Source organism: Leuresthes tenuis, unplaced genomic scaffold (genome assembly GCF_036924035.1).
Source record: "Leuresthes tenuis unplaced genomic scaffold, fLeuTen1.0.hap1 SCAF_22, whole genome shotgun sequence".
Lineage (NCBI taxonomy): Eukaryota > Metazoa > Chordata > Actinopteri > Atheriniformes > Atherinopsidae > Leuresthes > Leuresthes tenuis.
The window spans coordinates 15,004,311-15,020,504 of record NW_027325376.1 but is presented as its reverse complement, the minus strand read 5'-3'; the positions used below and the strand labels follow the sequence as shown (position 1 = coordinate 15,020,504).

At 38.9% G+C, this 16,194-nt stretch overlaps 1 protein-coding gene across 1 annotated transcript; it reads right to left on the bottom strand.

The window, feature by feature from the left end:
* Positions 1-827: 827 nt before the first annotated feature.
* Positions 828-13,008, bottom strand: LOC140281693 (GTPase IMAP family member 8-like). The gene is made up of 3 exons (XM_072376188.1): positions 12,915-13,008; positions 7,075-7,968; positions 828-1,519 (listed from the first exon to the last, which is right to left on the bottom strand). Exons 1-3 carry the CDS (start codon positions 12,919-12,921, stop codon positions 828-830), a joined length of 1,593 nt encoding a protein of 530 aa, XP_072232289.1. The 5' UTR covers positions 12,922-13,008.
* Positions 13,009-16,194: the final 3,186 nt, after the last annotated feature.

Sequence of the window (16,194 nt, the reverse complement as noted above, 5' to 3'; positions counted from 1 at the left end):
TGTGTTTGTTCTCCAGTTTGAGAATATGAGAGATTTGGGGTGTTCGCTCTTTCTTACTTCTTCTTAAGGTTAGTGTGTAACCCAAGAGACACTTGTTGCCTGGTAACCACATTAAAGCCAATTAATGTCATAGTTGATGATAGTAAACAGTGAACATTCCATCCGTATGTAACAGAACTCAGAACTCAACACATCAGAATTCTAGAGAACCACAGAGCAGATATTTCAGATCATCATCACTGAGGATCAGTCTCACTGTGACTTTGAGGAGAAAGATACTTATTGCAGTTACAACTTGTACTTTGACAGATCTATGATGGAGTCTTCACGGGTCTTTTTTGGTTGTGAGAACCAAACTTTCCAAAAAACATCAAGCTGAAGAATGAGTCTTGGAACCACCCACTGATTTGATTCCATCCAACCTCTTGCTGCATATTCTAGCTGTCAGTCAGATCTGTAAATGTACATAGCTGTCTGTTAATCTGTGTTATGGAGTACTAAACTATTATCATGATAATTAATACCTTTTTTAGAAAGCAAACAACGATTAATCATTCATGAGACTTTGGAAGGGTTTTAGCTTTTCATGTGTCAACAGAAAATGTGAATTCTGAAATAAGAAACAGAGTTGCACTGTCATGAAAGTACATTTCTCCATTCTCTTGCCCCTTTCCAAATCACTTAGTGTTTCTGATACACATTCATAGTCAATGCATTTCTCCTGTTTGTCCTTTAAGGTTCGTGTTTTTGGTTACATCTTTCAATAATGCTTCATACATATATGAAATATATATATATGTCGTTTACATTTTTCTGATCCTGCCGTGTCAGGTTATGCTACACTTCGACATATGTCCTGATGAAGACTGAAAGCGTCTTTCCGCCTCTTGTATTTGTCTGTTCACTGCTTGCAGCATCTCATTGGTGTAGAAACCTCTATTGTTCACCATCTCTGTTATTGTGTTGAGCAGATTTCCCACCTGGATCTGGTTGTTCCTGTATTCATCCTGCTGGTTGTTCTTCCAGTATTTGCTGTCAACCACATGGCAGCGGCCTCCACATTTCTCCAGGAGATCCTGCAGATCCTCATTTCCTCTCACAAACTCTTCAATCGTCATCCCTTCAGGGAGCTGATCACCGTGAGTGAAGACGACCACAGCATGTCTGAAAGCTTCCTCAGAAAAAGTTTCTTTTATCTTAGAGATAAGATGTTTCTCGTGCTCCATAAATTTCTCCACTTTAAGTAAAATGAGAAAAGCATGAGGGCCAGAGGAACACTCGGTGATGCACTTTAATATCTCAGCTTCCAGGTCCTCTTCATTCCTGACATTGTCAAAGAATCCAGGAGTGTCGATCACTGTGATGTTTCTTCCATTAACCTCTCTGGTTGCACTCTGACATTTACTTGTTTCAGAGTTTGCAGAGTCATCCATCTCAAACACTTTCTCTCCAAATATGGCTTCAGTGAAGCTGCTTTTCCCAGCTCCAGTTTTCCCAACTAGAACAATCCTTAGGTCTGCTGCAAGAAGACAGTAATGATTTCAGATGAATGGTTTTGCATGTATTTAACTGCTTTTGTAACGCTATACACACACATCAGCAAGAAATCACTGAGGTGTGTGTGCGTACACCTGCCACCTCTTCCAACAATGCAATCACACTCGCGGTTAATGAGCAGATTGTTTCCCTTCTGTCTGTGTATTGACAATCTGTGTATCTTTCATTCATTCTATTTCAAAATTGTTAAAGCTCTCATGCTTAACAGCAAAACATCTAATCACGGCTCTGGCTAACTTTGCTTCGGGTTTTTTTGTTACTGCCGGGTTCATATTTAGGTCACCATGTCTGTTCCCAGCCTGCCACACTCATCCGGGAGCCAGAAACAAAACCATCAAACCAATCTTTAATTCCGCCAGTTATGTGTTTTAAGTGTCTATCTGAGTTTGGGTCCAAACATTTCTTTGTTTACAACATGTTTGCAGTTAATTCATCTTTTTTACACAAATACATTCAGCATGAACATTTAGACTGATACATTATGCAGGAAGTGACACCAGCCTTGATTTTTGATACGCAGTCAATCCAATTCTGTTTGATCGTAAACGATATTTGTGCTTTAATGTACTTCTGCAGACATGCTACTCTGATTAATATTATTTGCTCGATAGTTTTCAGTTTCTCTATGTTTAAGCAGTCATTAGACTTTCAAGCTGCACAGAAAAAGAAACGATGAGTCATCTCAACTCACCTGCCATGATTTTTAGAAATCCAAGAGAAACTTTGTTGGAACTTGTCAGATCTCGTGTCTCGACTTTCATTCAAGTCACTTTGTCAAGTTACAGTGACCAGGGAAAGACACTGAAAAGCAAATCTTAAACTGTCCAATCTTATGAGTGCTGCATACGGTTTTAGAGGCTGAGTAGGTAATGAATTACCAGCGAGAGTCATAAAAGCTGACACTCCCTCCACATGTGAACATTAAGATACATTATAGGCTACTGCTGCAAAGCTAGGGGTTTAAAACTCCTTTTTAAAAAAACTAAGCCACATCACGGCCCCTAAGATGGTACTTACACTGTGTATGAAGGCAAAAGAAATCATCTTACCCTTTAAGATATATCAGTGTGCTCATGGAGCTTATGAACATTCATGGCATTGTGTTGTAGTTCTGTCTCTGTTTCTTGGTCATTGCGCTGTTGCTTTTTCATAACAACACAGCCTGCATGAGAGGTCTGGTGAAACATTAACAGAAGCATATCTTTATTCCTACCTGGTTGTAATGTTGGTCAAACAGACTTTGTGCTTTCTGTTCCACGAAATGACTTCTTACTTTTGGTTGTCTGTGTACGTGACGCACATTGATTTAACCATCACAGCCTGAAAAAGCAGAAATGGTTGTATGTTAACGCTGCTCGGCGGGAACAAATTTACGTTGACACTATAAATGATTTATCTGGGGGGGGTTTCACATTAGAACAGAACCTTTCCGGTTGCCTTGAGCATTTGTCAAACCATGTTTGTGAGAACTTGCATATCTTTGGAACAAATATCTTTAGTCCAAATGAAGAAGCCCATTTTTAAAATTGAATTTGTGTTTGTTTGACACAGATTTAAACAGCTGGTTATCAGATGTTTCACCTGGAACTATACCTTCATGTAATAAGCTCACAGCTGGATAATAGGTCTTTGGGTTTGTAATAAAGAAGTTGCGATTAAATCATTCTAATCAGTAATTACAAAGTGATATAGTCTGACATTAACAAACTAAACTTGTGAGGACATCTCTCCAGTTTGCTGTCTTCCTCTGTCTTTTATTTCCTGCTGATATAGTACTTTGTTTATTACAGCCATGCGTAACATAGCCTCGACGAGAGCTGATTCATTCTGAACCAGGTGAACAGACCTGATGCATATTTTCTCTATACACATTCTAAAAATTCTCCTCAGTCTGGGTGGAAGCATGTCTTATGATTTCAGGCAGCCTGGTAACACTGCAAACACTTAATGAGAAAATGATTCAGAGGTTTTGTAAGTGAATTCTTATATGTGTGTTAAAGTTCAGATGAGGTGAGGGGGACACTACCTGCTTTGTACTTGTGTGTACTTGATGTTCGGCTTTGCATATGCAAACTCTTTAGAACAACAACCCAAACACTTCTGAAAGTATTCCAGGTTTTCACTGGGACTTATTTCTATGAAAAGACATATAAGCATTCACTGTGAGGATTTTAATATTCCAGTAATATTCAGTTAAGGGTGAACTGAAATACATACACACCATCCAGAAGATCATGAAAACGATCCACAATGTTACACAAAGAACAAATAGACAGGTTGTTCACACATGCCTGTCCTCAATGCTTCTACACTGTTCCCAAACATTCCTTGTGCTCCCAGGGGTAACCCAGAAGGAAAAGTGCCGTCTGGTCACGTGATTTAAAAACATCTTTCCCACCTGGCTACATCTGTATGAATTTTCTCCAAACAAGCCTCATGGGGACATGTGGTGGCTCTGATACTATTTGCTGAGTGAGTTTCTGTGGACCGAAGTGTGTTTGTTCTCCAGTTTGAGAATATGAGTCTTCGCTCTTTCTAACTTCTTCTTAAGGTTAGTGTGTAACCCAAGAGACACTTGTTGCCTGGTAACCACATTAAAGCCAACTAATGTCATAGTTGATGACAGCAAACAGTGAACATTCCATCCGTATGTAACAGAACTCAGAATTCAACACATCAGAATTCTAGAGAACCACAGAGCAGATATTTCAGTTCATCAACACTGAGGATCAGTCTCACTGTGACTTTGAGAAGAAAGATACTTATTGCAGTTACAACTTTTACTTTGACAGATCTATGATGGAGTCTTCACGGGACACATCTTTTTTGGTTGTGAGAACCCAACTTTCCAATAACAAAGAGGAGCTGAAGGGCTCTTCAGGAACATTTAGTTAATGTTTGTATTTCTTTATGTTTTTTATAAATGTAAAATAACTGTGGAAGTTCTCTTTTAGGAGATAAATGTGACGGCATATTAATTAAAAAGACCAAACATACAAAACACACACATTTAAAGCATTCGGCCACACGGGGGTGCTCTAATCTTACCTATCTGAGGTCCTGGGTGTGAACTTCAGTTCCACTGCAACTCCACCACACACTGTTTTAAAAGCATGACCTCTGCCGGCACGTTGTTCTTTCCCAGAACAAGTCAGGGCTGGAATATCTCCCAGCACTGCAACTGTACTTCCCTTCTCCTCTTCCAGGTCCCAGCAACCCTCAATGATTTAATCATCAACCAAAAATCTATTTAAACTTAAATTGCTTTTGTGAAAAAGTTGTCCCAAAGAAGCGAAATCGTGCTTATAATTAAGATCAAAGTAATTACAGAATCAGAAACAGTTTTATTGTCAAGTAGGTTTACACCTACAAGGAATTTGTTGTGGTGTGCTGGAAATATTTAAATACTTCAAAGGAATTACATATATGATAGAAAATAAGTTCAGAAACTTCTATTATTTGTAGTAGTAGTAGTACTCAGGAGCATATATTAACCTGCCATCCATTAGATACTTCATCAAAACTGATAAAGCCCCTGGAGCAGACCAATCAGCTCCTGTGGCGTTTCAGCCTCTGTTTCACAGATATTATGTTTATACCAAAAGCGAGTAGCAAGATTTGAGTATTATGCTCCAACTGACACAAAATTGTTTTCTCAAAAACATAGAATAAAACACACATTGGATGTTTTTCAGACTGGATCCACACATAGCACATGTGTGCAGTAACTTAAGTTCCAGTTGGAAGCTTGTGTACACCCATGGACATGAATGTCATTGTGGTGTTTTATTTTTTTCTGTAATTTACAAAAAGCTTCTGAGACAGCAGTGTCACCATCTACAATCAAATTAGTTTTGCAGAAAATATTTATGTCCGAATAGACAGAATATATAGATGGCAGGCAGGACTTTAGCTGGAATAAAGATAAAAAATTAGACCTTAGGTAGATAGATAGAAAGATATATTAGGGCTGGTTCACGGGCAGTGAAACTGTTAGATTATATGATACAGAGGGAATAATAGACAACTTTGGAAATCTTCAGCATAACCTAAACCATTAGCTGGATAGCTGAAAGGTAACTGGGTGTCCCAACAGATCATTGACCCCGATTACACAAATCAGAACTGAGTGGAATGAGTAAAGCAGGTAAATGGTAAATGGACTGTACTTGTATAGCACTTTTCTAGTCTAACTGACCACTCAAAGCGCTTCTAACAGGTTATGTCCATGTGTCTTTAGGAATGGCTCCGGCCAAAATCCTGACCTCATTACAATCAAAAAATAGATTTTGCCTGCCAGCAAAAGATGTGTTTTTGTGAGGAAACCAACAAGTGCACCTATTCTACCAAGAGGAGTGGTCCAGTACCCACCAGATTTATCTTAGAAGCTTTGGGACGGCCACCAAATGTATCAAGATCAAACATACTCAGAATTAAGAGACAGAGCTGCACTATCATGAAAAGTCAGATCCTCTGATAGAGAAGAAGCTCATTCAAAAAGTGTTTTTTCACAAGATTTTTTTATTATAATGCTGTAAGTCGTCCAATTGTGGACTTTTACATGAAACTGGACAATTTTTGTGGATGATTTTATGAAAATGTTTAAGATGAAAAGAAACCAACATTTCAGCAGTTTTCTTGTTTGTATTTTAATAACATTACAGGAATATAGAGCAGTCTTTGAACAGCAGTATACATGAAGACAATAAAACAGTGTTTCATAATGAAAAATATTTCACTCTGTCAACTTTTATAGAAACATTCTTTTTAAACGTTTATGTTCTGGTAAAGTGAAAAATTACAATAATTACACAGAAACCAGTCCATCACCCACAGAAACCACCTAATCTTTATAAGCAAATGTTTTAAAAGAAATATTAACAAATTTACTATATAAATTCCCACATTTAGACAATGAAATCCCAAACCAACAGAGAATAAAAGTTTCACAGAAAGTAAAAGAAGAAATGCCCCGATTATCAAACCAACAAAAAATATTTTGAAGAAAAATAAATCCAGTTCAAACTTGATTTCGGGATGTAAGCAACATAAATTAATTGTTTTTCTGTGAAGCTTTCCAATAGTTAAAGTATGTCGTGAATTTCTTGTTGTAAATGTGAACTTTGAAGTTTAAATCCAAAAGATCCTTCTTATAATCAGTTTAATAACATAATCCCATCTTTGTTGTTCTGAGATATTATCTGCTGCTTGCATTCTCTCTTTGATATTGATTTCAATAATTTACCCAAAATAAAAGCTCAGCGGCAGCCTAGTTTAACAGAGCCTGATTGTCCTCCATGCTTTGATATTTATTTACCATAATGTTTTTTATTTATGTTATTTACACTTCCTTGATATTTAGCACCTTTTAATTGGCACTTCAGCACACTTACCAACAGCCTTAGCTGTGTTCTTCACTGCCGCTACTGCCTGAGTCCGCTTCATCAGTTTTACGACTCCTAAAATAACCAACTGCTGCTGCTGCGATAGCAACTGCAGCAGCTCCTGCTACTGTACCAACTCCCACAGTTGAAGCTGCAGCTGCTCCAGCTAACCCTGCTGCTACCCCTCCCATAGCTGGTCTCATAGCTTTCAGTACCAGGGCAACTGTACCAACCATCACAGGCACACCAAGCAGAGATCTGAACCACATTCCTGTAGTAACACCTGCAGCTTTCTTAAGAAAATTGAACACATTTTTCTTTGCCTGACTCTTTCTATCTTCCTGTGACATATGTCCTGATGAAGACTGAATGCGTCTTTCCTCCTCTTGTATTAGTCTGTTCACTTTTTGTAGCATCTCATTGGTGTAGAAACCTCTATTGTTCACCATCTCTGTTATTGTGTTGAGCAGATTTCCCACCTGGATCTGGTTGTTCCTGTATTCATCCTGCTGGTTGTTCTTCCAGTATTTGTTGTCAACCACATGGCAGCGGCCTCCACATTTCTCCAGGAGATCCTGCAGATGCTCATTTCCTCTCACAAACTCTTCAATCTTCATCCCTTTACGGAGCTGATCACCGTGAGTGAAGACGACCACAGCATGTTTGAAAGCTTCCTCATAAAAAGTTTCTTTTATTTCAGAGACAATTTCTTGACACAGTTTCTCGTGCTGTGTAAATTTCTCCACTTTAAGTAAAATGAGAAAAGCATGAGGGCCAGGGGAACACTCGGTGATGCACTTTAATATCTCAGCTTTCAGGTCCTCTTCATTCCTGCGATTGTCAAAGAATCCAGGAGTGTCGATCACTGTGATGTTTCTTCCATTAACCTCTCTGGTTGCACTCTGACATTCACTTGTTCCAGAGTTTGCAGAGTCATCCATCTCAAACACTTCCTCTCCAAATATGGCTTCAGCGAAGCTGCTTTTCCCAGCTCCAGTTTTCCCAAGTAGAACGACCCTTAGGTCTGCTGCAAGAAGACAGTAAAGATTTCAGATTAGTGCATCTTCAATAAAATACATTATGCACACACACACACACACACATGTATATATGCATGAATATACATCAGAGATGGGGATTAGAGTTGTATAACTCGACTCGATTTGCACTTAAAGCTACAGTTGGTAAGATGGAGAAGAGAGCAGACTTAGCTTGAAATTTTTTTATTATTATTTTTATTGCTTGTTTTTTCCACACATAGCCACACAAAATAAAACAAACAACAACAAAAGATAAACAAATCAAAATATAATGCCCAAGCCCAGCCTAAGCACATACTCACACACACTCACCTACAGATACACCCCAGAGGGGAGTGTTTAAGCCGTGTGTAATTGCAAAACCAAGAAGAATTCAAGTTCATCTTAAATCCAAAATAAAGAGCAAACAAGTTATTTACTGACATATGTCATTCCTAAAGGGAAAAAATATATAATAATACAGACAGATATGTCAAGATATATTATAAATACAGTCAGACTAGGTACAGATATTTCCTCAAGGGTCCCCATGTTACCTCCCATTTATGTTGGCCTTTCACATTATCAGACCGCAGTTTCTCCAAGTGAATGACTGAAACAAGTTCATGTACCCACTTTTTGAAACGTGGTGGAGTTGGTGCCTTCCATTTTTTAAGGAGTACCTAGTAGCTAGTACTTAGCTAGTACCATGCCCATCAACAACACTGGCTGAATGTGTGAAGGCAAAGTTAAGGAGTCCTCTGAACATCCAAAAAGAGCCAAATTCCTATCAGGAGGGATAGTCCTGTAGTAAACTCCAGAAAAAAAGAACAAATCCAAAACAAATTAATGAGTGGACAGTCCCAAAATAAATGTAACAGCGTACCATCAGTTAGTTTACATTTATCACACAGTGGGGACACTGAAGAGGAAAATTTATGTAACATGACCTTAGAATAATGGAAACGATGAATCACTTTAAACTGAATTGTGTCTATAATTGATTGACCACCTACAAATACAAGAAAGTACAGCCCAAATGTTGATGAAGAAGCTTTTTCAACCCACACAGAGAAATTTCTTTCTTCAGTGTGCATTATACACATGAAGGGATGGTCCTGGGCAGCGGAGGCAGTGTCCTGAGGAGAGCTGCTCAAACTCTGGGAACAGAGTGTGGGAAGGGTCCCGAAGTATGAGGGGCCGTCAGGGACATTATTCAGAATAACCTCACACACACACGTGAAATGCTCTTACATACACTACTGAAACAATCTCACATAAATAACTGAAAAATTATTTGCTCGAACACACTACTCAAATGCTCTCATACATACAAGTGAAATGCTCTCACACACTCGACTGAAACGCTATCACACACACTACTGAAATGTTCTCAAACACACACACTACTGAAATGTTCTCATACATATAAGTGAAATACTCTCACACACACGACTGAAACGCTATCACACACACTACTGAAATGTTCTCAAACACACACACTACTGAAATGTTCTCATACATATAAGTGAAATACTCTCACACACACGACTGAAACGCACTCACACACACACTACTGAAATGTTCTCATACATATAAGTGAAATACTCTCACACCCACGACTGAAACGCACTCACACACACTACTGAAATGTTCTCACACACACACTACTGAAATGTTCTCATACATATAAGTGAAATACTCTCACACACACGACTGAAACGCACTCACACACACGACTGAAACGCACTCACACACACGACTGAAACGCACTCACACACACACTACTGAAATGTTCTCATACATATAAGTGAATTACTCTCACACACACGACTGAAACGCACTCACACACACTACTGAAATGCTCTCACACACACACGACTGAAACGCACTCACACACACACTACTGAAATGTTCTCATACATATAAGTGAAATACTCTCACACACACGACTGAAACGCACTCACACACACTACTGAAATGTTCTCACACACACACTACTGAAATGTTCTCATACATATAAGTGAAATACTCTCACACACACGACTGAAACGCACTCACACACACTACTGAAATGTTCTCACACACACACGACTGAAACGCACTCACACACACTACTGAAATGCTCTCACACACACACGACTGAAACGCACTCACACACACTACTGAAATGCTCTCACACACACACGACTGAAACGCACTCACACACACTACTGAAATGTTCTCACACACACACTACTGAAATGTTCTCATACATATAAGTGAAATACTCTCACACACACGACTGAAACGCACTCACACACACTACTGAAATGTTCTCATACATATAAGTGAAATACTCTCACACACACGACTGAAACGCACTCACACACACGACTGAAACGCACTCACACACACTACTGAAATGTTCTCATACATATAAGTGAAATACTCTCACACACACGACTGAAACGCACTCACACACACGACTGAAACGCACTCACACACACTACTGAAATGTTCTCATACATATAAGTGAAATACTCTCACACACACGACTGAAACGCACTCACACACACTACTGAAATGTTCTCACACACACACTACTGAAATGTTCTCATACATATAAGTGAAATACTCTCATATAATACATAACATATTTCACTATAATGTGTGTGAGGATGTCAGTGTGGTGTGTGAGAGGATTTCAGTAAAACCGGAAGGTCTTGGGTCAGTGCAATTCACGCGTCTTCTAAAGGTCCATTAAATAGGTCCAAAAAGTGGTCACAACTTTCCTTTTTGATAAAGCTTATAGTTAGGGATGGCTCAAGTAATCCTGAAACATCCCATAGTTAAGCTGCTATAGGCTTAGACTGCTGGGGGACCTCATCTGTCACACCTTTCCTCACTTTGCTCTCTTTTTCCCCCTGTTTAATTTCTCAAATGATATTATGTACATGTGACATTATTGTGGTTATTAACTTGTGTTTCCCTGTTCCAACAGGTATCCTTTGAATGGTGTTATGGTGTTTTTTCCCCCTCTTTTCTGTCTTCTCAAACCCCAGCTGGTCGAGGCGGATGGCCACCCTTCCTGAGTCTGGTTCTGCCAGAGGTTTATTCCTGTTAAAAGGGAGTCGTTCCTTTCCACAGTCGCCACAGGCACGCTCAGGACGGGAGATTGAATGATGACAATCATGATGAGATGACAATTGTTGAAATTTGGCGCTACATAAATAAAACTGAATTGAATTGAATTGAATTGAATTTCAAAAGACAACCTTGTTGAATGTCTTCGTTAAAAGAATGTTCCTACCTTGTGACCATAGAGATACCAGTTAGAAAGAATGTAAGAATTATTTAAATTCATAAGTTTTGGCAGAAAATACTTTTCTTATATATCTATATGTATATATACATACATACACATAGATACCTCCATTAAATTAATCAGAAACACACTCCATACATTATTAATGTGGTAAATTACTATTCTAGGTGGAGACGTCTGGTTTTTAATGAAATATCAACATAGGTGTATAGAGGCCCATTTCCAGCAACTATCACTCCAGTCTTCTAATGGTACATTGTGTTTGCAAATTGTCTACATTTCTACAGATTACCTCAACAAATTAACAGCTAGAATGCCAAAGGTCTGCAATGCTGTAATTGCTACAAATGGAGCATTCTTTGACAAAAGCACATTTTGAAGAACAAAATGAATATTTAAAAAAAAAATCATTAATTCTAATCTTGTCAAAGTCTTGACTATATTTTCTATCAATTTTGCAACTCATTTGATAAATAAAAGTGAGTTTTCATGGAAAACACAAAATTGTCTGGGTGACCCCAAACTTTTGAACGGTAGTGTATAGGTAAAATAAAATATTCTGCCAAAACTTAGGAATTTTCATTGTTTTGAATTATTATTTGTTTCATTGGTAACCTGACATGCAGTGGTGCTCACAATATTAACTGTAATGTTTCAGTTTGGACATTTTAGGGGTCTTGAAGGCAAGAGACATACATACGATGTTCAGCAGGCCCCAAAAGCCTGCAGTGTACAGTCATATCATGTGTTTCTGTGTTTCCAGGTTAGAAAAAATAATGAATGTAAGAATGTAGTCTTACAGGCATTTAATGAGTGCCTGTGACTCACATACCAATAGTTATAGAATGTGACCTTCATGTAAGAGTTTTGAAAGTTAGATGCAGTACCTTTAATGAACCTGGCTAACCAGAAATTCATGGGTGTAACCACAGACTGCCTGCTAGGATACGAGTTGTGTGAGTTTACAGTACATTATCAGTAATAATGTGTTCAGAGAGTTAGTTAAGTTGATATTTGTTACATGCAAGCTTAATGGTGAGATATGTGCATGTGTCGTTCAGCAGATCTGAATAGCCTGCAGTGTGTTCTATGTGAGTAAAGATGTTTAGGCTCACATGCTAACTGCAAAATGTGTGATTAGTGTTTTCACAGACAGCTGGTCTGTGTCTTTGGTTTTTACTTCTGACATGTCAGCCTCTAACTGCCCACCTTTAAGTATTCATGCCTGCTTCAAGTCTTCAACACGCTCCCTGAACAACAGCCCAACAGTGATCTACACTTTATTCCTGCCAGCAAGTGTCTTAAGTTTCCACAGATTTTGGTCCAAATAATTCTTTGGATACAACATTTTTACAGTGTTTTTATATATTTGTGTAGAGTGTGTACAATATTTTTCACACATACATTCAGTATGAATGAATGAAGATAAATTCAAACAGAAACATTATTCCATCAATCTTGTATTTTATACGTCATCAACATGAATCTGTTTGATCTACAAACTGTATTTGTGTTATCAGTGCAGCTCAGCTGACATATTGGTGTTGTGCATCTAATGTGTTTGAAAGTTTTTAATTAAAGACATTTTAGCTCTCCATGTTTTCAGTCATTCAATCTACACAAAAAAAATTCATTATCTCTACTCACCTGCCATGATTTTAGAAATCAAAGTGAAAATCTGTTAGAACTTGTTCTCTGCTCCGTTCTCTGCTGTGAGTGTAGCTCATCTGTTCAAATCACTTCCTCGAGATGCAATATATAAAACTAATGCTGTTTTAGAGGCGGAGCTAGTGTCAAACTAGATTTTATGGGCTCTGGTTTGGATTTGTCTTGTTTTTTTTCTGGGTTTTGTTCTATTCTCTTTTCTTGTAGTTTAGTCATGTTTTTTAGTTATGATTTATGTCACATGTTTTATCTTTGTCGGTTTCTGGAATCTGTTGTCTTTCCTTGTTTTCAATCAGGTTTCTTGTTTCACATTTCTCACGCATAGTTTCCTCAGCCTCCACGTTCAGGTCACTCACTCATTGTGTTCAATCTTCTCAGCTGCTACCTTTCAACAATCAGTTCTCTTCAGTATTTAAGCTCTCTGTTCTCTCATAGTCACTGTCAGAACCTTGCTGTTACCACCACTTGTTCCATTTTCATTCGTTTCTGGTTTCTGATTTGTCTTGGTTTTTTTATTTTATCTCCATTTTGTTTTTATGTACTTCTGGTTTGGCCTCACCCTTTGTTTAGGTTTGAAATAAATCAGTTCAGTTTCCTTCAGCCTCTGATCATTTGCTGCATCTGCATTTTGGTCTTTCATAAACACTACCTCAAACCATTTCAAATATAAACTATAAACCTACTTTAGCAACTGCCTGCAAAGCTGATATCAGCTTGAAATTACTTTTAAAAGGATGGCTTCAGCACAGCTTCGTTAAAATGGTATTCTCCTGTGTTGAGTGCACGCCCTGTTGCCTGACTTATGTTGCTCTTGCAGATGTGTCTGTGGTGATTAATTTGATCAGTCATTCTGTAATATTTGCTTATACTTAGCATTTAATCATCTTTAGATCAGCGAGCTGTTGTGTGGTTTCTGTCAAGTACCGTGGGACTCAGGACGCAGATGCAGGGTCGTGTGGTTCCAAGTGGTTTTATTAGGGTGGTAACACCCATACCGAAATCCCGCACTTTCCGACAGCCCACCATTCCGACAAGGCTTTCCGTATAAGGAAATGTGCGGTACTCAACAGGTGAGTCCCTTCTTTCGGTTTATGCTACTTATATGTTTAACACATGTTTACAGATAAGTCTTCGACCCAAAAAAAAACAACACAAAGTCTCGGCAACTGGAGGAGGAGAAGCAGACCGTGGTGGTTTTCAATCACACACTCCAATGCCACTTGTTTCAACTTCCGAAAATTTAATCCAGGAAAAAAAGGCTTACAAACATGGACCGAAATGGCTCCATAATACGCACAAGAATCCAAAAGAAACTAAAGTTAACTACAAGAAAGCAAATAAACAGCATGAAGTGGTCAAAATTGGTTTTACGCATGCCTATGTGCGTCTGTCACATGCGTCTTCGGGCTCCCACGTTGGTTTGTGGATGAAAGCCATATGTTCAGCTGTAATGTCATGTAAAAACAATCTCTACATGACATTTACTCCCAGGTGTGACCAGTTAGGTCCTTAAGATATCAACAGGCTGTATAAAGCCTTGCGCAAAGGCTGTGTGTTTGTGCCAAATGCGCAAAGCCCATCCGCGCTTCCCATAATTGGAGCGAGTACTCATAAATCACGTGAATAATATGAATAAACGTTTTTTACTGCATTTTGTTGTGTTTTATACGTTCTATGCTGTCATTTCTCTCTTCTCCTATTGGCAAGGCAACGCAAAGTGCTCGCAACTGTGTCCTGTGCAGTAGCCGTGATATCTGTAATTGCAATTATTACTTTTGCATATGATGACAGCGTGCAAAAGACGCATTGGCTCTGTGGACAGCTCACTGACACTGTAGTTCTGCTTAATCAGTTTTAGTCTCGCCAGAGTTACATTAATATCTGTAGCTTTATATTTGAAATTCGGGGGGTTTTGATAATAGATTATTAAAGTTTGTTTGCGAGGCTGTGGCCTCTGCATGTGCAGAGTTTGTGCGCCAAACTGTGCGCCGGCATATCATTAGTGCAAAATGTTTTGGGTAAAACATAGGCTATTAAAAGGAACTGTCGGAATGACGGGACGTTTGATAAAAAAAATGTGTCGCCATTCCGACAATTGGAGGCCAATGTCGGAATGACGAGATGTCGGAATGGCAGCATGTAACCGTTTTATTATAATAAACAAACACATCACAGCAATGCAGGGCTATCTATGGCAGCGCAAACGAACGGCTATGAAAATCCTAAGCGCTCTCCTCCGTATCTATGGTGATAGAGGAGCGCACCTATGAAAATTACAAAACATAAAATCTCTCCAAACTGGGAGGAAAACAGAAAAGCTATGAACACTAACAAAAGACACAAAAGACACGCTCTCCTAATGAGGTGGAGTAAAACAAAAGTCGCACTCTTTACAAAAACAGAGGCACTGTGAACTGTAACGATAAACTTATAAACTCACCTTCAATGATGGCAACTATGAACGCTCCGCTAATCGGAGGCGGTTATGGAAAGTTACAACCAAAAATCACTCCTTGAAACGGAGGTAAAAAACAAGGCTATGAAACTTACCGTGTTGGACTAAATAAACTAAGGCTACGGAACATGAATAAATTACAAAACAAGACAGCACTGCAGGAGATTTGCTCACTGCAGGCTCGTGGAACTATGGATCATGAGACAAGACAAAGGGCTGGTAATGTAGCTCAAAAGGAGACAACATACTGGCCACGAGACAAAGGAAACGCAGACTATTTGAACACATGAGGGACCAAGGGGAACAGGTGGAAACACTTGGGAATCAGGGAAGACAATGAGACCCATGACACGGGAGGAAGGGAAAGTTACCTGAAACGAGAGGACAAGATTAGTGACTTTTCAAAATAAATCTGGAAATGACGAGCCAAGACATGAAACAGAACGTAAATCGTGACAGTTTCCTCCTATTGTTTTCTTCTGGATTGTTCTCAGTAGGTTTGCTTCTTATCTTTCATCAACCTTTAACCTATTGTTGTTAAGTGAGTGCTTTGCCTCAGGTTTATACTGCAGGTAATTGAATAAGTGTCATGCTGCCTCCTGTGTTGGGTGTTGTGAGTCACTGCCTGATCTGTATGTAACACCCACTAAAATGAAAACTTCCAAATAACTCATTGTCTAATATACCGTGTTATTCATGCCAGGGATCCTGGGCATGTTTTGAGGTCCTTGGTAGCTGGAATGTGACCACCGCTTGTGTTGCTGCAGCTGTGGTTTAGGCTACAGGAATGCTGCTGTTTTGCCCTAC